The sequence below is a fragment of the Capra hircus genome, chromosome 16 (assembly GCF_001704415.2).
Source record: "Capra hircus breed San Clemente chromosome 16, ASM170441v1, whole genome shotgun sequence".
NCBI lineage: Eukaryota > Metazoa > Chordata > Mammalia > Artiodactyla > Bovidae > Capra > Capra hircus.
Window position 1 is genome coordinate 43,590,913 of NC_030823.1, and position 24,267 is coordinate 43,615,179.

At 51.1% G+C, this 24,267-nt stretch overlaps 1 protein-coding gene across 1 annotated transcript; it reads right to left on the reverse strand.

Moving 5' to 3' along the window:
• Nucleotides 692-23,852, reverse strand: SLC45A1 (solute carrier family 45 member 1). Its single transcript, XM_018060404.1, has 9 exons — nt 23,721-23,852; nt 18,097-18,517; nt 17,278-17,370; nt 16,541-16,765; nt 10,635-11,377; nt 7,118-7,271; nt 5,207-5,383; nt 3,178-3,383; nt 692-1,084 (listed from the first exon to the last, which is right to left on the reverse strand). Exons 1-9 carry the CDS (start codon nt 23,832-23,834, stop codon nt 815-817), a joined length of 2,403 nt encoding a protein of 800 aa, XP_017915893.1. The 5' UTR covers nt 23,835-23,852; the 3' UTR covers nt 692-814.

Consider the following 24,267-nt stretch of genomic DNA (forward strand, 5'->3'; position numbering starts at 1 on the left):
CGACAGCAGAGACCTCACAGAAGACCTCCAGGACCTACCACTGCCCACTCCCAGGACACTCAGTGCGTATCTGTAGGGTGCATGTGTGGATGGATGGATGGATGGATGGGTAGATGACTAAATGGATGGATGGATAAGTGGATGGATGGGTGGATGAATGGATGGATGGATGATGGATAGATAGATGGATGAGTGGATGGATGGATGAATGAATGGATGGATGGATAGATGGATGGATGAGTAGGTGGATGGAAGTATGAGCGGATGGATGGATGAATGAATAAGTTAGAGAATGAATAGGTATGAGATCGTCTGACCCCAAAGCATCCTCTACTCTAATTCTGTTCTGGGAAGCAATGTACAGTTAGGCAAGGCTCTCTCCACCCCACCCTGTAGACACTTGAGGCCAGATCCTTTTTTATTCTGGGCAGTTGTCCTGTGCACCTTAGGGTATTTCTAGCATTCCAGGGCATCAGCACCCACCCACGTTGTGACAACCCAAAATATCTCCAGATGTTGCCCCAGTGTCTCTGGGGCAGGGGGTAGGAGTGAGAGGGGGGTTCAGGGTTGCCTCTGGTTATACGTGTATACATAAATGACTCTTACAGTCCCCCGCCAAGTCCCTATGACAAGTGGGCCAGTGCCCAGGTGGCCTATTGCCCCTCAGAAGAGCCACACTAGAAACCATAGGCTCTGCTGTGGCCATTTATTGTCTTATCACATATTTACATCCCGACAGGAGACCTGTCCCGCCTCCGTGCACCAGGGCCTCTTGGGTTTCCGCAGCCTGCCTTCTCCAGACCGGGGCACAAGCTCAGACGTTTAGCAGGAGGGGCCGGTGCTCCTCGGCGGTGGTGGCATCACTGGGAGGGATTTCATAGACGACAAACAGCGAGGAGTACAGGCAGCCCAGGAAGGACACGAGGCTGGAGAAGTACATCACCCCGTTGGCGCTGCCCACGGCCGAGGTCAGGGGACCCAGCACCAGCGACACCAGGATCTGGGCCAGGAAGTACTGGCAACTCAGTAGGGAGATGTCGACGCCCATCCCCCGTCGGGTGCCGTCCGCGCTGGACCCTGCGAACTGACCAAAGACACACATCAGCCAGACCAGGCTCCCTGAAGACCGAGACCTGGCACCCCATGCCCGACAGCTTCCTGTTTCCAGGCCCCTGGTGCGCAGGGAGTCTGGCCAAGACTAGTAATATTTGTGAACAGAGATGACAAGAAGAGGAATCCATGACCAGCAGGTACAGCTGGGGACACAGGCTCCTCCTTGTCTCTCTCCCCTCAAGGCCGGCCAGGCCACGCTCCCTCCACCCTAGCTCATCCCCTTTCTGAACCCTTGTTGCTACAATGCGTGGCACACTCAGAGTCCCCCTCAGGGTCTACAGCACCTGCTCCTCTGGCCCGTGGCCTCCACCTTGGACTTCGGGCTCCCTGCAGCCCCACCCAGCACCACAATGGGGGATGGAGGACACAGGGACTCTGAGCAGAGCCACCGAGTGGTGGCAGGAGTGACCCTACCTCCAGCTTGGGCCACCCGCATCACGCAGACCATTGCTGGGTGCCACCCAGGGGCCAGCCTGGCCTGGTCCCACGGCCAGATGTAGTCACCTCTAGGATGCTGCCTACCCCTCCCAGTCCCACCCAAGGCTCTGTCCCCACAGCCCAGCAAGGGGGTCTGTGAATTGGCATCGTGTGTGTACTGGGGACATCATCTCGGCCCGTGGGGTCCAGCCAGCTCCACCCTGATCCATCAAAAGTGGCCCGAGGCCCCACATCCCCTCCCATGGGGCAGGGCCTCACCCCACCAAGAACCGTGTGTCTGGTGAAGAGGTTCTGGGGAGCTGACAAGCAGGACAGTGACACTCAGGCCACGAGCACGGCTCCCAGGCCAAGGTCCCTGTGCCACCCTGGGGGAGAGCCAGCCCTTGGGCCCAGGCCTGGGCGAGGTGATGAGGTCCAGGGTTGAGGGGCTGCAGGAATGGCCGGTATCACAGTGGTCTTCAGGGGAGAGTCTTAAAATCTCAAAGTCACAGCCAAAGACCTCTGATGGGAACACTGCTTGATCACAAGAAGGAATGAGGCAGGGACTCACTCTGCACAGCATGGATGAACCTCAAAACCACGAGGCTGGGCCACATGTCATGTGATTCCATGGACGTGACATGTCCAGAAGAGGCCAATCCCCGGAGACAGAAAGCAGATCAGTGACTATAGGGGGCTGGGGGAGGGGAGGCCTGGAGGGGTGATACTTGGGGGCTTCTTTTGGCCAGGGGTGGGGGTGGGGGGATGGGGGTGAAAGAAAGTGAAAGCCACTCAGTCATATCTAACTCTTTGTGACTCCATGGACTATATTCTTTAGGCGAGAATACTGGAGTGGGTTCCCTTCTCCAGGGGATCTTCCCAACCCAGGGACTGAACCCAGGTCTCCTGCATTGCAGGCAGCTTCTTTACCAGCTGAGCCACAAGAGAAGCCCAAGAATCCTGGAGTGGGTAGCCTATCCCTTCTCCAGCAGATCTTCCCAACCCAGGAGAGCCAGGGTCTCCTGCGTTCTTGGTGGATTCTTTACCAACTGAGCTATCAGGGAAGGGCAGGGTGTGACAAAAATGTTGTAGAATTGATGGCATGAGTATGCTAAAAACCACTGAATTGTACACTGGAAATGGGTGAATGGTGTGGCTTTGTGCTGAATTCTTCCTCACTGAAGCTGGTAAAGGAAAATCCACCCTGAACAAAATATCAACTTTTACATAAAGACGGATCTTTTTCCTGGTTTTTCCTTTTGCCTCTGACACCACCAGGGCATGGCTTGGTCCTGTCACTTACCCTCTTTAAGTTCATGACTCGCTCAGTGCGGACTTTTTGGCCTCGATTCTCATTCTTTAAAAAAAACTGTGTTCACATATTATTGACCTCGTTCACAAAGGGTTTGGTGCCCAAGGCCAGGTGCTCCCAGGTGACCCTGAAGCTTGGCAGAGGGGACCCCCAGGGGGTGGGCCTCTCCTTGCCCTCGCCACTTCCTGAGTCCCTATGTGGGCAGCTTCCCTCTGGGGTTTATGCTCTACTGATGCATCCTGATAATCTTCCCCTTTCCATGCAAGAAGTCCGGGACCCTGCTCAGGTGGAGACTCGGACGCGGGGCCGGAAGCCAGGAAAGCCAGGGCACTCACCTGCTTGCTCTGGTAGTAATCGCACAGCAGCGAGTAGGGCAGGGTGCATAGAGTGGAAAACAAGACCCCGTAGGTGACACAGAGAGACAGAACCACGTAGAGGTTCCTGGAGAGTGTGGCAAGCCCGGTCCCCAGGCCGAAGGCCAGGTACGCAATAAAATACAGCGTCCGGACACTGAGGTGCTCCTCCAGCTTCTCCAGGACAGCTGTCAGGGGAGAGAAAGGTGAGCACAACCCACCCGGGGCCTCGGGCACCCCCAGGCTGGCAGGTGAGCACCACCCTGCCTGAACCCTGGCCACCCCCAGGCTGGCAGGCGAGCACCACCCTGCCTGAACCCCGGCCACCCCCATGCTGGCAGGTGAGCACCACCCTGCCTGAACCCTGGCCACCCCCAGGCTGGCAGGCAGCTCACCGTCTACCAGGAGACCCTCTCAGGGACCTGGGGAGCTCAGGGACCACTGATGGGGTGTCCAGATGGGTGGCAGGACCCGGGGTAGCCCCGTTCACACCGGCCCAGGCCAGGCCCCCAGGTGCTGCAGCAGGTGAAGGGGTCTTTGGGTAGAAAGGCCAGAGGCCCCAGAGTTCAGGGTTTCGAGCTGAGCCCTGAATTCCTGCACAAATCCTACTGCTTCTGCCTCGTTCCTAATGTGAGGACCCTGACAGCCCCACCCCAGTGGGCCAGCCTTGAGGGACCCTGAGAGGCCTGGGAGCTGAGACTCCACAGGACACCCCTTGCAATGCCCTGGGGCCACTTCCCCACGTCCAGGTGCCACCAAACACCCAAGCCCCCGGGATCTGCCATTGAGAGCCAAGAAATTCTTTCTTAATATGGTCTCTCGACCCCCACAAAAGGTCACGGTCCCAATGGTGGGGCTGGAACTCGTTAACAGGGCCCATGATTTACAGTTCTCAGGTGGGGTCAGGCCTGCAGCCTATTTCTGTACCGCCCGGAGCTAAAGACGGTTTTTATATCTTCAAATGTTTAAAACAAACCCAAAGAAGATGAATAATTTGTGACATGTAAAAATTATACAAAATCCAAATCCCTGTGAACATCAGAGAAGTTTAGCTAGAATTTAGCCCCACGTGGCCATCACGCCTCATCCACCTCAAGGGTGGCCCCAAGGGGCCCCAACGGAGCCTGAAAAGCCGGAAGGCTGGATTCTCTGGCCTTTTGCTGAAAATGTGGGTGAACCCCTGAGATGAAGTTTGGGGGCTGCACCCCCCTCAAACTGCCCTGCCATGCTCCCACTGGGATGGCCCTGGCACCCTCAGGAATCCAGCACAGCGTCCTAGGGCCGTGGGTCACCCAGGGTCAAACCTCAGGGTCATCGTGGACTCCCTGTCCCCACCACCCACCTCCATGTCACTCCACCTGCCTCTCTGATCTCCCCTGCACATCCATCCCCTCTGGACCAGCCACCACATGAACTGACGTGGCAAAGACTTGAGGGGGGCGGCCGGCGGATGGCACACCCACCTGAGGTGACCTCATGGTTTCTCCCTGAGCCCCCACTTGGCTCTTGCCTACGGGCCTGAACGCTCTGGCCAGTTGCCCCCTCAGGTCTGGACACACACCCTCCCCACATGGCCCTGACCCCGACCGACCCCCACCGACCCCCATGATGGGCCACTGAAAATGGAGAAAAAGACAGCGCTGTCGGCCCCCAAACTGGGCTGCTGTGCCTGCAGCTGTGAAGACACAAGCTTCCTTCACTGCCCGTCCTCTCACCACCCTCCTGGAAGGCCACCACCCCCGCCGAGCCTGCCCCCCGCAGCCTGCCCCGCACATCCCCCAGCCTGCCCCTGCTGCCGAGCCTGCCCCCCTAACCTGCCCCCAACACCCCCCAGCCTGCCCCCCAAGCTGAGCCTGCCCCCCCCAGTCTGCCCCTAACACCCAGCCGAGCCTGCTTCCCCCATGAACCTGCCCCTACAACCTGCCCCTAACACCTCCCCAGCCAAGCCTGCCCCCACCTCTCCCGGCCTCCCCACTCCAGCCCCCAACCCCCACCGCTGCCCCGTGGGTACCTGAGTAGAAGGCGGCACTGAAGGCGTATATGCACATCCCCCAGCAGCCCACGGTGACGCCGCTGTTGTACTTCTGATATGCTTCTGATGTGTGCGGGGCCTTGGGGTCCCCCTGAAACACCACTTCGCCCATGAAGTCCGTGTAGAAGAGCAGCATCCCCTCGAAGGAGAGCCACCCTGGGGGGGACACAGGTGGTGACCGCGGGGCAGGTGCTGGCTCAGTGCCCCCACCCCCCAGCAGGTGGTTCTGACCCACCATCAGTGCAGCACGTGAGTTTTGTTGATTCAAAGCTTAAAGAAGGAGGGACCTCCCTGGTGGTCCAGTGGCTAAAAGACTCTGAGCTCCCAATGCAGGGGGCCCGGGTTCCATCCCTGGTCAGGGAACTAGGTCCCACATGCCACACAGCTAAAAAAGATCCTGTGTGCCACAAGTAAAGGTCCTGTGCAGTCAAAGAAGCAAATAAACATTAAAAATTATTTAAAATATTTTAATAAAAAATTTTTAATTTTGTAAAAATAAATATAAAAAATATTTTTTAAAAATATGAAGAAATCACCTTTACCACCCAGAGACACCTTTACCTCTGTTAAAATTCTGTAGGTTTCCTACCCTTTCTATTTTAAAAATTAATTATTTAGTTAGTTCCTTGACCAGGGTTTGAACCGAGGGCCCCTACGTTGGGAACATGGAGTCTTAACCACTGGACCACCCAGGAAATTTCCCCTACTTGTCTTTTTTAAAGTAAATATATATCCTTATAACACATGCCCTGTCGCGAGAAGGTTTTGCATTCTGTTCTTTCTCTGAATCCTATCGCCAGGAGGAAAGTTAACCCCCACCTTCTCTGGTTTTCCACTTGCTCCTCTGCTGGGAAGAAAGAAAATGCCAGCAGGGCTCCAGTCACAGGCGGGGCAGAGGGTCGCCTGCTTACCTGGGAGAAGTACCTTAGGAAGGGCAAGTGTTGATGGAAACCTAATTTGCTCTGTTACAGAGAAAACCATAGGGGTGCTTCCTCTGGTTTACACGTCCATTTCTCTCTCATAAGGGAAGGAGGTGGTGCTTACTGGGCCTTTGGAACCCCAATAATTATCATGCACGGGTCCTGTGCCATTAAATACTTTTAAAGAGCCCCACCTTAATGGCAGCAAAGTATTTCACAATGCGGATCCACCCTAATATACTTCCCCCTTCCCCCATTGCTAGGTGTTTACCCTTTTTCCCATCTTGGTCTTTGGCTGTTATAAATCATGCTGTGATCAATACCTCATACAGGTTTGATTCATGATCAAACCTCTGACTACATCCTTGCAACGAATACCAAATAGGATCCCTGGGATAAAGGCTATGGGCATTTTTGAAGATCCTTGTCTGTTGCCAAATTGCCTTCTAGAAAGTCATTCTGCTTTACATCCCACAATTGTTTGAGAGCTTAGGTTAAGATCAGAGGGTCACCAGCCCAACAGTGAAGAGACCCTGGAGGGAATGGCATGCTAGCTGGGGCTTCTTGGTATTCATCTGAAAGCTGAGCCTGTGAACTTGAGACTAGCCCCAAACGTGTGTGTGGGTGTGTCTACATTTCGGCTCTAAGAGTCAGGGGTCCAGACTGGCTTAAGACACAAATTCCTCCAGTGGGAAAGTGATAGCCCACTTAACTGTGAATTGCCTGAGGAGCTTTCGGTCCTGAGGATCTGGGCTCGGTGGAGACCCAGAGGACCTGGTTAATCTGGGAATGCCTGGAGCAGGCTCCTCCTTGCTCCATCCCTACCTCATCCTGCCCCTGGTGGTGTCTGGGGAAGCCCAGTGGGTTGGAGAGACCTCCGGGCATTCCTAGCCCTGGGTCAGGGCCTATGCCCCACTGCAGGGCCACCCAAGAGGGGCACGACAGGCAGGAAGCTTTTCCACGAGCTCACCCAGGAAGTGGTTGACACAGAGGTGGCGCAGCGCCCTGGGCATGTTGCAGATGGTGAAGCAGAGATGCCTCATGGACAGCGGCTGCCCCGACGGCTCGCTGGAGCCCGTCAGCTCACTCTCGTATTTCACACCATTCAGTAAAATATTTGCCACCTGTAAGAGAAGCCCCCCAAATCCCTCATCAGAGCACTACACCCCAGCCACCCCATGTGTGCACGTTAAGTCGCTCAGTCATGTCTGACTCTTTGTGACCCCCTAGACAGTAGCTCGCCAGGCTTCCCTGTCCTTCACCATCTCCCAGAGCTTGCTTAAACTCATGTCTGTTGAGTTGGTGATGCCATCCAACCATCTCATCCTCTCTTGACTCCTCCTCCTGCCCTCAGTCTTTCCCAGCATCAGAGTCTTTTCTAATGTGTCAGCTCTTTGCATCAGGTGGCCAAAGTATTGGAGCTCCATGTGTGTGTGTTAAGTCACTTCAGTCGTGTCCAACTCCTTGTGACCCTATGGATTGTAGCCTGTCAGGCTCCTCTATCCATGGGATTCTCCAGGCAAGAATACTGGAGTGGATTGCCATGCCCTCCTCCAGGGGATCTTCCCAACCCAGGGCTCGAACCCGCGTCCCTTACATCTCCTGCATTGGTGGGCAGGTTCTTTATCACTAGCACCACCTTTTGCTTCAGTGAGAAAGTGAATTAGGAACACAGACCCAGAGGCTGTGAAGGTTTGTCTTCCTGGACAGCGTGAACCAGGCACCAAACACCATCCTACTGTTTGCCAGCCACCCTGCTGAGGCCCGCGGTCCGAATAAGAGAAATGACCTTATATCATATGGCTTTATGACATTTTAAGAGACATATAATATTAGTCTCTTCAGAGACGGGGGCAGCTGAGCATAAAATCTCCCTTCGCTGTGCCTGCCTTTCGGCCACAGAGGGTAAGCTTGCCCAGTGTGAGATACATTTGAAAGAAAAGAAATACGGATTGGCTCAAATTCAGACATTATGAAGTCCCGACTTTTCCAGAAAAGAGGATGTAAAAGACTGATTTCAACATGACGGGTGGATGCCTGCCTACATGGGGGCTTAGGGGGGCCCAGGGAGCCCAGGCAGGGAGCTGGGTACCCAGACAGCCCCACGTCACCAGCATTGAAACAGGGACGAGTGGGTTCAGGGCAACGCTAAAGGGACAAATACACTCTTGGCTCCATTTGCAGCCTCTTCCTGGAAGGACAAGGCCCCCCTGGGGCTGGAGGTGCAGACACCAGCCAGGTGAGCTGTTGGCTTTGGGAGGTACACATCTCAAGCAAAGAGAAGGTACCTTACTGTGGGTCCATGCAGGAGCTTGTGCTGGGGGGTGGTGCGGGGGGCACCTGGATGCTCCAGGTGGAAGAATGGAAAGGAAGGAAACAGCCCACAATGCCAGTTCTGAGGGCAGCCGCCGCGCCAACAGAGCTTGTCACCCATAACTGCTGGAGCAAGACTTCACCTGACACCCCGTCCCCACTGAGCCCAGATGTGTCCACACTAAGCTCATGATTTTTACTTTCCTGCCAGAACCAATTTGAAAATGGAACGTTTTAAAAGGACGAAAAAGAGACTTTCCACTAGAACTTAAGAACTGTATCCAGAAGCCAGGTGGGGTTTGGGGCAACAGGATAGAATGGCCCAGTACTGACAAAAGGCCTGATGAACTGCTCTACGGTCATCAAGAGTGAGCATGACAGGCCCTTGACCTGAGCGCTTAGAGAAATCGCTTTCCTTTGCCAATGACGGGTTTCTTCCAGTGACTTTCAGTGCTTCAAACCCTTTCTGGATCGGAGCTGGCGGACACCACCCACCAGGGCCTAGACACTTGTCAGCAGGACGGGCATCCACCTGTGCAGAGTGCTTCCTTGAGGTGGGATGGCATTAAGTTTAAGATACAATAAAAGAAGACCCTAGGACTGACTCGCAGTCATGCAAAGGCGATGCATCGAACTTCGGAATTTAACAGCAAAACCAACATGAGAGGCTATCTCCCAACATCTCTGGTGGGCCTCCTACAAGATCAGGTGTCTTCTTAGGCACAGGGTCAGGGGGCATGCCTGCCTGAGATGAGGCTGGCACTTCTGGTCACATGGGCAATTGTGTTCAAGGGGCATGTCCAGGTTACTTGCTTCAGAACTGCCTTCCTGGGGCCTTGTGCAGGTTAATTTCTGCTCAGGAAACTCCATCCCCTGGGTTCCCTGAGGGCAAGGGGGCCACAGGGCCCTCACGTCTACTTTAAAAGGAGAGAATAACTCTCTCTTTTAAAGTCTTGATTGAATTTGTTACAATATGCTTCTGTTTTAATTTTTGGTTTTTGGCCCCAAGGCATGTGGGATCCTAGCTCACACATCAGGGATTCAAACCCACAACCCCTGCATTGAAAGGTGAAGTCTTAACCACTGGACCACCAGGGAGGTCCTAAGAGTAACTCTCTTTAATGTATTATTCTTTACAGCATCAGACTTTACTTTCACCACCAGACACATCCACAACTGAGTGTCCTTTCCCCTTTGGCCCAGCCGCTTCATTCTTTCTGGAGCTATTCATGACTGCCCTCTGTTCTTCCCCAGTATCATACTGGGCACATTCCCATCTTGGGGCTCATCTTCCCGTGTTGCATCTTTTTGTGTGTTCATACAGCTCATGGGGTTCTCACGGTAAGAATATTGGAGGGGTTTGTCATTCCTTCCTCCACTGGACCACATTTTGTCAGAACTCTTCACTGTAACCCATCTGTCTTGGGTGGCCCTGCATGGTATGACTCATAGCTTCATTGAGTTACAGAAGCCCCTTAGCTGTGGCAAGGCTGTGATCCTCTTCAAGATCATGGACTCTGAAAATGGCTAAAATCCCACATATTGGCTGGTGGCCTTGCACCCAAATCCCTCATACAACACAGACAGCCTTCTGGAAGGTTCTCTGCTTTTCCAGGACATTCCGACACCCTTTGGGATCCAGAGTGTTGACAGCCTCCCGGCTGGCCGGTTAAGGTTGCCCACCCAGGGAGGCCCCAGAAACAGCCACCAGGGTTGACCTTTTGTTTCTGTCCTTCAGGAAGCCTGGGCGCATTGCCACGGGTGCACTGGCCAAAGTGGGCTGGATGTGGTGGGGAAAAGACTAGAAATGACGGCAGCACATATGATGCTGAACTCACAGAACCACCTCTGGGCAAACATAAGCGTGTTCGAAAGAGCCGCCCCTTTGCTATGGCCAGTTTCTTAGAGTGCTGCAGAGACCCTGAGTGTGCCTGGGCTCATACGGGCCCCAGAATCCCCACACCGACTGGATGAAGAGCATGAGGCTACTGGGGCTGGGCGTGTCCTTGAGCCTCATCCATTAGACCCAAGTCTTTCCTGATTGGTTCACCCGATGGGCCGCAAATTTCCTACCAGGTCATCTATCTAACGGAAGAGGGGGGACCATGTGCATGGCGCCCTCTGACCCCTGGCTCCTCCCCCCACCATGCCCCAGCCCTGACGTTTGCTTTTACCTGTTGACTGAAGGTCACGTTCCTTCTCCGGCTGGTGTCGGGGCCGCTTCCTCCGGCCGCATCCGGGATGGCCAAGGTCTGGGGTCTCTTCAGGATCCCGGCCGACCGTGGCTTGGAGGTGTCCAGGGAGCCCACCCTCAGAACATCCCCGTCGGGGCCGGCAGCCAGGGTGACGTCCCGCCGGTCCCCAAGGACGCGGTCCTGGCGGTAGAAGCTGTCGGGGGCCCTGGGGAAGCTGACGCTGATGGCCTGCCTCGGGAGGCTGCCGGGGATGGCCAGGTAGCTGTCGTGGCCGCCTGTGAAGCAGTCGATGAGGACACTGTCGATGTTGGACGTGGCAAAGGATGAGGCAAACTCGTTGATGCCCGTCAGGGAGCTGTCTCTGCTGATGAAGCTGCCGTACTTGGGCGTGAGGGGACTGAGCGGGGAGATGGGGCTGGAGAAGCTGGCATAAAGGCTGGGGGCTGGGGGTGGACAGGGGACCGTCTGGCCTGCACCCTCCTCGCACAGGACAGGCGGGGATGGAGGCAGTGGGAGGCTAGGGCTCTTCATGGCTGGCTTCTTCTCGCCTGGGGGCCGCAGGGGTCTCTCGGGGATGCTGACCAGGGTCAGGACGGTGGTAATGCTCAGGATGACAGCTGTGAAGATGTAGATGACCCGCAGCTGCCCGCCCAGGGCTCTCCCAAAGCTGGTTTTATCCCAGTGGATCCCCCCGACCACGTATCCAAACCCTCCTCCGAGACCTGGGGAGAAAAGCAGTGGTCAAGTTTCCTCATGGGTTAGGGAAGAAAGCCCCCAAGAAGGTGCTCCCTCCTTTACTCGACTTGAAAAATCCACTCCAAGGACCTGGATGGATTATCTGTCCCATCTACATCCCAAAGAAAAGAAGAAGAAAATGGCTGGGGGGCGGTCCTGGTTGCCTGCGCTCAAGGGTCGCCTGCTGGGGCACGAGGACCACCCGCCCTCGTTCTGTTCCCCTCTGCACACAGAGTTTTAGGAAGACCAGAAGTGAATGTCGACTCCGGGTCACCTCCCCCCTGGGGTCCCACTCCTCCCCCAGCTCCAGGACCATGTAAACTTGGAGACCTGGTCCCAGCACAGACCATGGCATGTGTGCACATGGGAATCCAGGGGCTACCCTGGTCTTGCTTATCTGATGACATCATCCTCAGGCATGCCCACCATTAAGAGTCACCCCTAATGGGTCTCCCTGGTGGCCAGCTCTCCAGGTCCTGGAGCCTTTGGGGAACAGCAAGGCTGCAGGGATCTAGTCCTTTCCTCTGATCTCCCTCACCTATTCCACGGCCTTGGGGACCTGGCAAATGGTCAATGTTTCACGCAACACAACATAAAGATGTGGTTGAAGTCACATTGCCCCTAGCCAGCAGCAATGAATATTCTCACCTTCAGAAAGTGCTGTTTGCTCCAGCCCACCTCTGGGCTTCCAAAGATGTGCCCTTTGACTTTGAGTGCAGCTGTATTTTGACCAGGCTACTGGTTTACTCCTGGCGATGCACAGGAGGCTGCATCTGACCATCACGTGTCTTGGGCTACCCTCTGAGTGGGGAGACCCAGCCATATCAGGAGTCGGCCTTCTAGACAGAATCTCAGACATGAGTTTGAACAAGCTCCGGGAGTTGGTGATGGACAGGGAAGCCTGGCATGCTGCAGTCTATGGGGTCGCAAAAATCCTGAGCAACTGAACCGACAGGTTTATCCACCTCCCTACAAATGACCCAATTTCATTCTCCTTTTATTATTCTTAACTTCCCACATTTATGGTCCTAACTAGCTTCCTCCCACCCCTTCTGAAGACATAGCTGCAGATTTGTGACCCTTAATACAGTCAGTTTGCTGGGAGAAATATCAATAACCTCAGGTATGCAGATGACACCACCTTTATGGCAGAAAGTGAAGAGGAACTAAAAAGCCTCTTGATGAAAGTGAAAGTGGAGAGTGAAAAAGTTGGCTTAAAACTCAACATTCAGAAAATTAAGATCATGGCATCTGGTCCCATCATTTCATGGGAAATAGACGAGGAAACAGTGGAAACAGTATCAGACTTTTTTTTTGGGCTCCAAAATCACTGCAGATGGTGACTGCAGCCATGAAATTAAAAGACACTTACTTCTTGGAAGGAAAGTTATGACCAACCTAGATAGCATATTCAAAAGCAGAGACATTTCTTTGCCAACAAAGGTCCATCTAGTCAAGGCTATGGTTTTTCCAGTGGTCATGTATGGATGTGAGAGTTGGACTGTGAAGAAAGCTGAGCACCAAAGAATTGATGCTTTTGAACTGTGGTGTTGGAGAAGACTCTTGAGAGTCCCTTGGACTGCAAGGAGATCCAACTAGTCCATTCTAAAGGAGATTGGTCCTGGGTGTTCTTTTTAAGGAATGAAGCTGAAGCTAAAGCTCCAGTACTTTGGCTACCTCATGTGAAGAGATGACTCATCGGAAAAGCCTCTGATGCTGGGAGGGATTGGGGGCAGGAGGAGAAGGGGACGACCAAGGATGAGATGGCTGGATGGCATTACCGACTCGATGGACGTGAGTCTGAGCGAACTCCGGGAGTTGGTGATGGACAGAGAGGCCTGGTGTGCTGCAATTCATGGGGTTGCTAAGAGTTGGACACGACTGAGCGACTGAACTGAACTGAATTTTTTTAAAAAATAAAGTGATGCATCTGCACAGCTAAGGAACCACACATCAACAGCAAAGAAACAGACAGCCCGGTTCAAACAGTGGGCAAAGGACTTAAACGACATTCATAGGTATGATCTGTGAATGGCCAATAAGCACATGAAAAGATGCTCAATATGACTGATTATTAGGGAAATGCAACTCAGAGCAACAATGAGATATTACTTTACATCCATCAGGATGGCCACTATTAAAACAACTTTTTAAAACCCAGAAATCAATAAGTTGGCAAGAAAGTGGAGAAATTAGAACCCTTGTGCAGTGTTGGTGGAGATGTAAAATGGTGCAGCTCTTGTGGAAAATAGTATGAAATTCCTCAAAAAATTAAACATATAATTATCATCTGACCCAGCAATTCCATCTCTGTGTCTAAGCCCCAAAAGAACTGAAAGCAGGATCTTGGAGAGATATTTATACATTCATGTTCATAGCAGCATTATTCACAACAGCTAAGTGATGGAAGTAACCAAAGAGTCCATCAGAGGATGAATGGGTGAGCAAAACGTGGCCTATGAATGCAGTGACACGCTGTTCAGTCTGAAGAAGTAGAGAATTCTAATATACGCCACAACATGGGTGAGCCTCAAGGACGTTACACTCCGTGGAATAAGACCATCACCACGACAGATTTGATTCCGCTCACAAGAGTGACTTCAAGTAGTCAAATTCATAGAGAGAGAAAGTAGAATGGTGGTTGCCAGGGGTTGGGGAGAGGGGAGATTGGAGTATTATTACTTAATGGTCCTGAGTTTGTTTTACAAGATGAGAACGTTATGGGGACGGCCGATGGTGATGATGACCCAACAGTGTGAGAGTATCACAGAACTACATGCTTAAAAATGTTACTTGTATTCTAACATAATTTTTAAAAAGGAAAGAAAAAAATCAGACATGTAGAGATCTTCCTGTGCTTACAACAGGATTAAATCCTGATAAGTTCATCATAGGTTGAAAATATCATGGGCTGAAAAAAATGCACTTAATACATACTCATATATATCAAATAGATAACCAGCAAGGATCTACTGTACAGCGCGGGGAACTATACTCCAATATATATAGTCACTAAGTCGCATCTGTCTCTTTTGCAGCTCTGCGGACGGTTGCCTGCCAGGCTCCCCTGTCCATTTCCCTGGAATTCTCCAGGAATGAATATTGGAGTGAGTTGCCATTCCCTTCTCCAGGGGATCTTCCTGACCCAGGGATCAAACCCAGGTCTTCTGCTTGGCAGGGGGTTCTTTACTGCTGAGCCACCTGGGAAGCCCATATGTATGTATCTGAGTCTCTCTGTTGTACATCTGAAAGTAACACAACATTGTAAATCAACTATACTTAAGGTTTTTAAAAAAGGAGAAAAAAAATGCATTGAATACATCGAACCTACTAGATACCATCGCTTAGCCACACCCGCTTTAAACATGCTCAGATTATTTCCATTAACCTGTAGTTGAGCATCTAACACAAAGCTTATTTTATAATAGAGTGCTGACTAGCTCATATAACTGATTGAAGTGAAAAACGGGTCAGTTGTAAGTTAGGGATGTCAACCCTTAGTGGTGGCTGCCACTGCTCACCATCATGGGAGAGGCGTATGCGCATGCTAAGTTGCTTCAGTTGTGTCCGACTCTTTGTGACCCCATAGACTATAGCCTGCCAGGCTCCTCTGTCCATGGGGATTCTCCAGGCAAGAATACTGGAGTGGGTTGCCATGCCCTCCTCCAGGGGACCTTCCCGACCTAGGGATCGAACCTCTACCTCTTATGTCTCCTGCATTAGCAGGCGGATTCTTTACCACTAGCGCCACCTGGGAAGCCCCATGAGAGAGGGCTGGACTGCTTATCGGTAGCCTGGGAAGAGAGCAAAATCTAAACACTTTTGTCAAGGGCAAAAAATTGTAAGTCAAGCCATCATAAGTTGGGGTAAAAAGGTTTATATATACACACACACACACACACACACACATATATATGTATGTATGTATGTAAGGTAAAAAATGAATTCCTTCTTCTGACCTTCCAAACCCTACCTGCCTGGATCCATGTAGAAGCTCCCTGGGCCCACATGCATACAGTAGGGTAAAGAGAGAGTGATAAACAACTGCATTTTCTAGAAAAAGCAACTGAGGCTTGGAGAGGTCAAGCAGTTACCCAAAATCCCACCATGAACAGGAGGAAAAACACAAACCTGATTCAGGATTTCAGCTCCCAGAGCTCAGTGGGAGTGCTGGACCACCCAGTCTCTTTATATAGACTCCCCACATGTAACAACTTGCCCTTGATTTTTAGAAATCTTTTCCATCACTATTTTATTTTTTTGGCTGTGCCACAAGGCTTGCAGGATCTTAGTTCCCTGACCAGGGATGTGAGTTCAAGGTTAACGCATCAGTGATATACACAAAATAAGGTGTCTTTAGACAGAAACATATAAAACAAGGTTATATATTGATCCATTGACCAAAATGATGTGATTGGAGGTTTGCAGGAAACTAACCCTGTATGTCTCCATGGGGATTTGGGGTTGGCTAATTCGGGACTTATGGCACTTTTGTAGGATGTAACTACACGAACAATAAGAACCAACACTATATAGTAATATCTACACGCAGCTATATACACACATATTCATGCATAGCTACATACACACTGATATGCATATATATCAACAATATCGTCCATTAAAAATAATGAAATCAGGCCATGCACAGCAACATGAATGGACCTGGAGATGACCATACTAAGAGAAAAACAAACACCATGTGATTTCACTTATATGTGGAGTCTAAAAAAAATGATAACAAATGAACTTATTTACAAAACAGAAACAGACCTACAGACATAGAAAACAAATGTATGGCTACCTAAGCGGGAAGGAGACGGGGGAGGGATAGATTAGCATTTGGGATTAACATATACACACTCCTATACATAAAACAGATAACGATAAGGACCCGCTGTATCACACAGGGAACTGTACTCATAGCGTAATAACCTATAAGGGAGACGAATCTGCAAAAGAGTGTATATTTTATATATGTATATAGTATATATAACTGAGTCACTTTGCTGCGCACCTGAAATAACACGACATTGTAAATCAACTATACAATGAAATAGAGATAAAATATTTAACGTCTGATGTGTATATCATTGACACCTATGGTTTGAGAGACGCACTTTCAACCACTTCCCTGCTCAAGGGCTTACCTGCCAGGAGGGCATGGATGTTCAGGCCCCGGTCCTGGTCGGCGGGGCTGCACACGTCCATCATGTACGCGTGGCTGGGGTTGTCGGCCGAGTCCGCGCTGAAGTCCATCAGCACCACGCCGCACACGGTGAGAAAGATGCCCCACTTGTGGTCACTGGCCGTGTCGGCCAGCGCTGTCCCAATGTCCCTGCCGTTGAGCAGCAGCGAGAGGCCCAGCAGCGCCCCTGGGGATGGAGAACAGAGTCACCCGGGAACGGAGACCTGCCGGCCCTGGCAGCCACCACTTAAGGCTAGAATCTTGAGGGCCCCAAGAATTCCTTCTTAATCAAACCTCAGAGCACTTAGATCAGGGTTTTTATTCCATCAAGCATAGCGGGAATGATAGAGAAGACCTTATTAACTCTTTTTTTTTTTTCTTCTGAGCTGCGTGGCTTTTGGGATCCCAGTTCCCCGCTCAGGGATTGAACCCCAGCCACAGCGGTGAAAGCCTGGAACCCTAACCACTAGCCACCAGGGAACTCCTCTATTAACTTGTTTTAGAAACATGTTCAGAGAGACTTCCACAGTTAACCAGGGCCAGGTTACAGGGTGCTCCCGGCTCCCACACCAGTGACGTGAGCTGGATTACTGGTTTTGGTCAATACTCTTTTAGATTTTCCCAAGAAAAAGCAGTTGGGGCCTTTTTTTAAAAAAATGATTTCTTTTTTCCATTTATTTCGATGCCAAAACAACAGACCTATAGCCAGGACAAGAATGAAGGGGCGTCTCCTTCCAAACCTTGAGGTACATCGGTCACTCCAAGCACCCAACAGAGGCTGCAGTAGGAATCCTGAAACAGAGAAGGTCAGAGGTCAACTCTGGGGTCCCCACCACATGTGGGGACCGACTCGGACACAGCCTCCTCAGAGTCCTGAAACACTTGCATTCACCCATCTCCAAGGCATCTAAAGAATCAGATGATGAAACTCCGAGCCAGCAACAAAACCCTAGGCTAGAAAACGAAAGATAAACAGACTCTTGGAATCACTAAGCTTCTCCTTAAATTTTCTACTCAAGCCCCCATGAGGCATGGAGTTGCCGTGACCTCCTTGGGAATCCAAGGAAGTGCAGGGTCTCCTAGACCCAAACCGCCCCCCGCTGTATTGCTTGGGTCCTCCAGTGACAGCCTGGAGTCTACGTGGTACCACGTCCTCTATCTGATTCAAATAAAATTGCTTGAAAGATGGGGTCTGACCAGCCATACCTGGGTTTTCTAGTGTGCGTGCATGCTCAGTTGCTCAGTTGTGTCTGACTCTGCGACCCTATGGACTGCAGCCCGCCAGGCTCCTCTGTCCATGGGATTCTCCAGGCAACAATACTGGAGTGGGTTGTGATTCCCTTCTCCAGGGGGTCTTCCCGACCCGGGGATGGAACCTGCGTCTCCTGCATTGGGAGGCGGATTCTTTACCTAGAGCCCCACACAACTGGGTGGGCTCAACTTTGGCTCCTCTCTTGTGTGAGGTTTCTGGAAGCTTCTAGGGAGGCTTCGGAGGCCGGTGGTCTGCACAGGACTCACCGAGGATGGGGCTGATGAACCACACAAGGCTGTAGAGCTGGTCGGGCAGGCCCATCTGCAGCAACACGGGGGTCACATACGCTGTCTCCATGGCGTAGCTGAACTCAATGCCGAAGAGAACGGAGCCGTTGAACAGCAGCTCCCGGAAGGACCTCTGGGGGTGCAGGTCCCCGAAGTCCACCAGCTCGATTGGGCAGGGGGTGTTGGGGGGTGGGGGCGGTGAGGGCCGGATGCATTTCCTCCTCTTCGGGTGTCGTTTGAAATTGTTGGCCCTGTGGCTGATGTGCTGGGTCACGGACCCTGAGTAGCCGGTGGCTGGGGGCCTCCAGAAGTCCTGGGGGGCCAAGGCGGGGAAGAGGGCCTCTCCCGGAGGGGCGCTGCTGGCCGAGGGGATCATCGTAGGGGGGGCCGGTGGGTGCTCCTGCGGGGAAAGCCCAGTCAGGGGGCAGCCGTCACCTGCAGGGCCTCTACTATTAGAGCGAGTTTATCCGGGTGGCTCTGCCTTTGTCCCCCGGGGCCCTGCTAGTCTGTCCACGTGGGAACGGAGTTCACACAGGGGCCCCTTAGAGCCAACACTGAGCCCCCAGAGTGGAGCTTTCAGTGTGGACGGCGCTCCTGGACCTGGCTTTCACATCAGGGCAGCCTACCTTCCCAAAGGGACAAGAGTTGGTCCGTCAGGTCCTTTAGCTTGTCCCCAAGCTACAACTCAAAGAAACAGTTCCCCAAACAGGCTCCACCAGGAGGGTCCAGCAAAGAACCAGGAGGAGTGGGGGCCACCAACAGCCCTGTGGCTGTTCTTAGGCCCCAAAGAACATAGGGCTCTTCTAGGACCTGTGGCTAATTTTGCCCTCCCCTGCAGGCCCCAGGGGAGCAGAGAAGGGTGACCAGGCACCCTGGCGGGGGAGGGCAGGGAGAAGGACCCACAGGCACCCTGAGCGCTAGTACGTGGTGAGGGGACAGCCTCTCCATCTCAGGATGGAGGGCCACAGTGGGTACCCTCCCTAACACCCGAGTTTATGCTCCACCCTAAACCAAGGATCTGAACCTAAAAGGAGCTGTATGAGTTTAACTCAAATCTTTTCCTTTTACATCAATTGGACAAATGAATTTTCAGTTGAGCCAGGAGAACTGAGACTTTTGCACTGTTTGAAAACGTTCTCTTTAAAGAAATAAACAGAACTTCCTGAATCCTGCATGTCACAAACAACACACTGAATAGGGATACAGTTTACAAAAAAAGAAAATGAGCAACAAGAAGAACTTGGGAGGGTGAGAAATAGATTTTCCTCCATCCGCAAGCTTATTTTTTAGGCATTGTGTAACAGCCTCAGCCTCAGCAGAGAATTAGCAGGCTTGCGACCTTACAGACATTCCCACCCGCTCTGTTCCCCACCCCCACACCCCGGGGTTTACAATCTGCACCCCTAGGCCTCCATCAGTTTTCACTGCTTAGAAATTAATCTAGATTGTGAATATTACAGGAATAGATTCTAGTTTGCTGACCTGTGTGTTTTAGCCAACGTCAGTTTTACTCAGCACAGGGAGAGGGAAGCTGCCAAGATCAGAGGGAAAGACAGATACAAACACAGGAGGGGGACGTCCTGGATTGGGGTTGACCTCTCAGATGTAGCCCACTCCATCTGCCTCACAAAAGCTATGTCTATGTTCCATCTTTAAAACAACAACAACAACAACTTTTTGGCCTCATCTCAAGGCATGTGGGATCTTAGTTCCCTGACCAGGGACTGAACCTGTGCCCCTGCAGTGGAAGGGTGGAAACTTAACCACTGGACCACCAGGGAAGTGCCCTTAAGTTTTCCTTGGAATCCTTCCTGAGAAGTAGGCCCCAAACCTGAGATGTCATTCCCAACATTGATAGGTTTCCTAACAAGAACTCTTGTTATTTACCAAAATAAACAGTAGAGGCTTTCTTTCAAAATAGTTCTTAAGCTTTAGAAATGAAGCCTTTATTTCTGACTTTAACTTACCATATGCCCTCTGTCAAACTCTTGCTAGTCGATAACTTCTTTATGAATCACTCTGAAATCTCTTGTTATGCCAGATTTGCACCCCAAACTCCTCCCAACCTATCCTGCCCACTCAGGGATTGTCTTCCTTCTCTTCAGAAGACACCATGATAGAAATGTTTTGTTCTATAGAAGTCCCAGCAGGATTCAGAACATCATATTAATCCAACAAACTATCCATCCACCAATCCATCCATCCATTTATCCATCCTCTCTTCCATCCATTCATCTATCCAGCAATCCATCCATCCATTCATCCATCCTTTGATCTATTTGCCCACCTACCTTTCTAGCTTACCATTTGGCTTAGTACTAAACATCAAGACACTGAATTTATAGAGATAAAAGAAAGACATAGTTCTTGCCCTCAAGTTAGGTGAAAGAGTGGAGGAAAGACGTTCTAAGCAGTGGGAATCATCCATGAAAAGGAGCTCTGTGCACCAGCTGGGCACAGTGGTGGTTTGATGGAGAAACCCATCAAGAAGGCATTAGCTGATCAGCAAGATCTGGTAGGAGGTGGATTTCACACCAAGGTGACAGGGAATGACATAACCAGTGTGCTCTCATTTCTAGAAAAGGCTTATCTCATGACCTTAAAAAAAAAATCCCACGCTCTCTTCTACAGTAAGAGCAGAGGTACCTAAGAACTATGTAGACAAGTAATACTTCATTAAAAACATAATCCATTTAGGAAGATTAAGTCAAGATTTTTTAAAAAAATTTTAAACCAACTATCTTGTTTCTGTTCCTTACAGGTCTCACTCAGGCTCTTGTAAATAGTAAATACTCCAGAAAAATTGGCTGGCCTTGCCTTAAAAAACCCAGGTGGTTGTCAGCTCTCCATGGAGCTCCATTCATTAAGATGACAGAAATATGGTACCAATGAGCTTATTTGCAGGCAGCACTGGAGACACAGACAGAGAACAGACTTACGGGCAAGGGCAATGTGGGAGGAAGGAGAGGCTGGTGTGAATGGAGAGAGTAATATGGAAGCTTATACACCACCATATGTAAAGTCGACAGCCAATGGAAATCGGCTGTATGTCTCAGGGAACTCAAACTAGGGCTCTGTAACAACCTTGTTGCTGTTCAGTCACTCAGTCGTGTCCGACTCTTTGCGACCCCATGGACTGCAGCATGCCAGGCTTCCCTGTCCTTCACCATCTCTATAACAACCTAGAGATGGGAAAGGGTAGGAAGTGGGAGGGAGGTTTAAGAGGGAGGTACACCTGTGGCTCATTCATGTTGATGTACAGCAGAAATCAAACCAATATTGTAAAGCAATGATCCTACAATTAAAACAAAACCAATTTTAAAATATCACAGAAATAGAGGAACTGCTGGAACACGGAAGACTGTCTCCTTAGAAGTCAGAGGAAGACCTCAGCCCAGGCGTGTGAAAGACTTAACCTGACTCCGGCTGTCTGGTCACAGCCTCACACCTGCCTCACTGGCTAACTCCTTCTCTGCCTCTCTTCCTGCCCCTGCAGGCACATGACACCTCTCTTTCCTGTTGGTATTTTACTCCCATAAAATGAACTTTGGTGAAAATATATTAGAAATCCTTTCATTTTAGAATGAAGGACCATGAGCCCAGTTTGGAAGACTTTTAGCCTTACATGCATAGGGTAGAAGTATATTTTTGAAAAGGGGAAACTCTGTGACCCTCTTAAAATGGACAGAGGAGCCTGATGGGTTACTTTCCATGGAGTCACAAACAGCTGGACGTGACTGAGCACACAGGCTTAAAATGGGCTACCTACATACCCCATGTCTCTCCCTGTGATGCGACAGTGTCACCATCACCACCTCCAGCTTTAAAACACAGCCTGCAGTCTGTCCTAGCCAAAGGGAGACCCCCACCCCTCCCCCATCCTACACTCCTCCTCCCTCATCTAAGTCTGAATTAAACCTGAACTTGAAAAAAGCCTTCACGATGGATTCATTTTCAAGTTTCAGGTTTACCACTTTTATTTTTAAATACATATATTAAAAGTTGCCTGTGAAAGCTTATTCTAAAGTAAAGTGAAGTGGCTGAGTTGTGTCCGACTCTGCGACCCCATGGACTGTAGCCTCCCAGGCTTCTCCGTCCATGGGATTTTCCAGGCAAGAGTACTGGAGAAGCTTGCCATTTCCTTCTCCAGGGGATCTTCATGACCCAGGGATGGAACCCATGTCTCTAGCATTGCAGGCAGACACTTTACCCTCTGAGCCACCAGGGAAGCCCAAGCTTATTCTAAGAACTGTTTAAAACTCATTTTAAAAAAATTCATTTTTTAATGTTATTAAAAAATGAAAGTAAAATGTAAACTAGAAAATGGAATTTTAATACACTAACAAGTATTCATCAGACATCTTGATCATACTATATTACCATTACTTAGACCCTCCCAAGATCTGCACATGTTCTTGGACCCCCACAGGTTGTATGCTGGGTCCACTGTCCTTCTAGAATACAGAGGATGTTTCAAAGAATAAATCCCTCAAGTTGATTAGGTAGCAGCTGATTAACAAAGATAAACAATGTCCATGTAATTTGAATGCTTAAAATCACCCCATTCCTTCTACTATTTCTCCAAGTTAATATTTCAAGGAAATCTTCCCAGATCAGTGAAGGACTTTGTGGACTTCAGTGAAGTCGCTCAGCTGTGTCTGATTCTTTGCGACCCTATGGACTGTAGCCCGCCAGGCTCCTCCATCCATGGGATTTTCCAGGCAAGGATACTGTAGTGGATTGCCATTTCCTTCTCCAGGGAATCCTCCTGACTCAGGGATTGAACCTGGGTCTCCCACATTGCAGGCAGACTCTTTACTGTCTCAGCCACCATCTGAGAAATGTGGACCTCAGGGGATGTATTTAGTGAGCTAGCTACTGAATCCTAGCCCACTTCTCATTTTTGAGCGGTGGCAATCTGGCAGCCCATTGATCCCCAAAGCCCTGGTGGGGCACACACTGAACTTGAGTTCATCAGCACCGGGTCCTACTTCCCTACAAAAGCTGAGAAAACACAAACACTATGGTAACCCCAGAAATAACTTATGAAGTTATTTCTTGTCAAGGGCAGGATGAACGGATTGCCATCACCCTCTCATTTCAACCGCAGCATGTTGCCCTTGACAAGAAGGCAGAAATCCTTGGTGCTCATCATAAACTTAACCCTGGGGTGCTGAGAGGTTACACCAGGGCCCCAGCCATTCAGAGCTTTCAGTCGCTGGTGGGAGGTGGACCGGAAGCTGATGACACCTGCCCAGGTGACCTGGGAACAGGCCTCAGGCACCAATAAGCGCGGCATAAGCCTGGGGGCAAATCCCAGTGTTTGTCTGATCTCTTTCCTTGCAACTGTGAAATAAATCTCACCCAACTGCTACCCACCCTTCTCAGGGCGGGAGAGCTCTGCACTCAGGGGGCGAGATGGGGGTGGGGGGTGGGGAGGGGGGCTCCACTGACAGTTCATTTAATTAGACAAGAGGAACAAAGGTCTCCGTGCCAACCTCCAGCCCCAATCCTGGCACACTGATTACCCTGGGGCCTAAGCTGCGGCGCTCCCAGCACAAAGCCGGAAACTGTGCGGAGGGCACAGGAGGAAATGGAGGTACCTGTGGTTCCAGCCAGGAGGCATCCCTTTCCGAGGAGGACGGGCTCCTGCCTGCCACGCGCGGAGCTTGGGTCCCGGCCCGGCCGCCCCCGGCCCGCCGCTGCTCCTGCAGCATCACCCCGCGGGGCGGGGCCGTGACGTCACGGCTGCATCCTCGCCGCCTGAGGCCGGTACCCGCAGAGCATCCTTAAAGCGGCACCGCCTGGCCAGCCGGCCGCGGTGGAAGCGCTGGACATTGCGCAGGGCCCCTCAGCTCAGCCAGCTGCGCATCCTCCCAAGTTTAAAGGCCAGCAGGGTCTGCAAAGAAGGCGCCAGAAACAGGTTTGCTATGACTTCTGAGCTGAAGCTTTCTAGCCTTGGTAGGTGTATTCCTCCATGAAGAACAATATTAAAATTTTATTTTACAGCTGTGTCGGTTTAAAGATTAGTATATTAATACTACATATTAAAACATTTCCCCTCTCCTAAGAATTCTTTTCCCCCTCTCCTTCTGATTTTAAAAGAAATGAACCCATTTTTGAGGAGCCTTCGAAGCCCTGTGTGCTCTG

What these genes read in the sequence shown, in the direction of transcription:
- SLC45A1 (XM_018060404.1), bottom strand. Translation starts at nt 23,834, where the DNA reads ATGCTGCAGGAGCAGCGGCGGGCCGGGGGCGGCCGGGCCGGGACCCAA. An exon ending in CATTCTTGTCCTGGCTATAG is followed by an intron (nt 16,766 to 17,277) that starts GTCTGTTGTTTT and finishes CTCCATCCCCAG; the next exon opens with GGGCGCTGCTGGGCCTCTCG. An exon ending in CTGTGTCAACCACTTCCTGG is followed by an intron (nt 5,384 to 7,117) that starts GTGAGCTCGTGG and finishes TGTCCCCCCCAG; the next exon opens with GGTGGCTCTCCTTCGAGGGG.